This window comes from Bison bison, unplaced genomic scaffold (assembly GCF_000754665.1).
Source record: "Bison bison bison isolate TAMUID 2011002044 unplaced genomic scaffold, Bison_UMD1.0 scf7180017848471, whole genome shotgun sequence".
Classification (NCBI taxonomy): domain Eukaryota; kingdom Metazoa; phylum Chordata; class Mammalia; order Artiodactyla; family Bovidae; genus Bison; species Bison bison.
Window position 1 is genome coordinate 1,599 of NW_011479044.1, and position 1,188 is coordinate 2,786.

Sequence of the window (1,188 nt, forward strand, 5' to 3'; positions counted from 1 at the left end):
ACAGCATCCCTGCGTCCAACATCTGCCGTCTGGACCCCAAGCAGCCTCCCTCCAGGACAGACGGCATTCTTAGTGCTCAGGTGAGGGGCAGGGAGGGGCCGGAGCCACCACCCAACGGACACACAGGGGCCCAGCTGTGAATCGGACCTCCTTGCAGCCCCGGGCAGGTAGCTGAGCCCCTATGAGCCTCCATCAAGCCCCATGTGGGGTGCTTACCTCCCCATCTTCTTCGTGCAGAGCCCAGAGGCCCGCAGGTACCCCAAGCCAGCAGTCCATGCATGGCCATGGCCCGGGGACTCGCAATGAGGACGAGGCTCCCTGCCGCTGCCCCCACCCCAGGCCTATTTTGGCCTCTACCACGGCCAGGGCGCCCAGCAGGCTGCAGCATGGGTTGTGCCCGTGGCCAGGTCACACTGGGCATCCGAGATCTGGGAGGGGAAGGGGGCTCCCTGGGCGCCGAGTGTGGGGTGAAGCTGGGTGGCACCAGGGGAGGTCGGGGCCACCAGGCCTCTCCCAGCTGCTGCATGCACTCACTGGATCCTGGAGGTCCACCACCCATCCCGCTCCCCAAAGCTGTCGAGAGATTTGCTCATGGGAGACACGGCAGCCGAGCCCATGGGTCCCCTGAGTCTGACCTGCAATAAGAAAAGCCCTAGAATCTGGCCTGGCTCCCCCACAGCCCCACTGCTCCCTTTTGTTCCAGAGATTCACTGTTTGTGGGTTGTGCCTGAGACATGGCTGCAGCCCAAGATTCGAGGTCCCCTGCCCCGGAGACATGGCTGCAGCCCAAGATTCGAGGTCCCCTGCCCCGTGTGACCCTGGGTGGTGACCTCCCCTCTGCAACTCCCTCCCCCGGCCTCACCACCTTCCATCTCCTGTCCAGCTTGACCTGGACCCACTGCCTGTGACCCTACTGCCTTCCTGCCAGGACGACCTGTCGGCACCACACAGCCATGGGCCCCAGAGCAGGTGAGACAACTCTCCCTCCCCCCCTTGGAGGGCAGTGCCCATGGCTGGCTCCCGGGGGGTGGCAGAACCACGCTTCCCCCTCCTGAGCCTCTACCTGGGGTCCTGGCCTGGGCCCACCACTGGGGGTCAGGGGAGCAAAGGGGGCGGCACAGATGGGGCATTGGGCCGTGGGGACAAGGCAGGGACAGGGGGCCATGGCCAGGAAAGACTGAGCATTTG

General features: G+C 65.3%; 1 protein-coding gene across 1 annotated transcript in view; it reads left to right on the top strand.

The window, feature by feature from the left end:
• Positions 1 to 1,188, top strand: part of LOC104992442 (mesothelin-like protein) — a gene marked incomplete at its 5' end in the record, with an annotated part of 7,080 nt that overhangs the window by 1,305 nt on the left and 4,587 nt on the right. Inside the window, 3 exons of the mRNA XM_010845331.1 lie at positions 5 to 80; positions 340 to 462; positions 884 to 969. Coding sequence (XP_010843633.1) covers positions 5 to 80; positions 340 to 462; positions 884 to 969 — 285 coding nt within the window. The remainder of the gene's footprint in view (positions 1 to 4; positions 81 to 339; positions 463 to 883; positions 970 to 1,188) is intronic.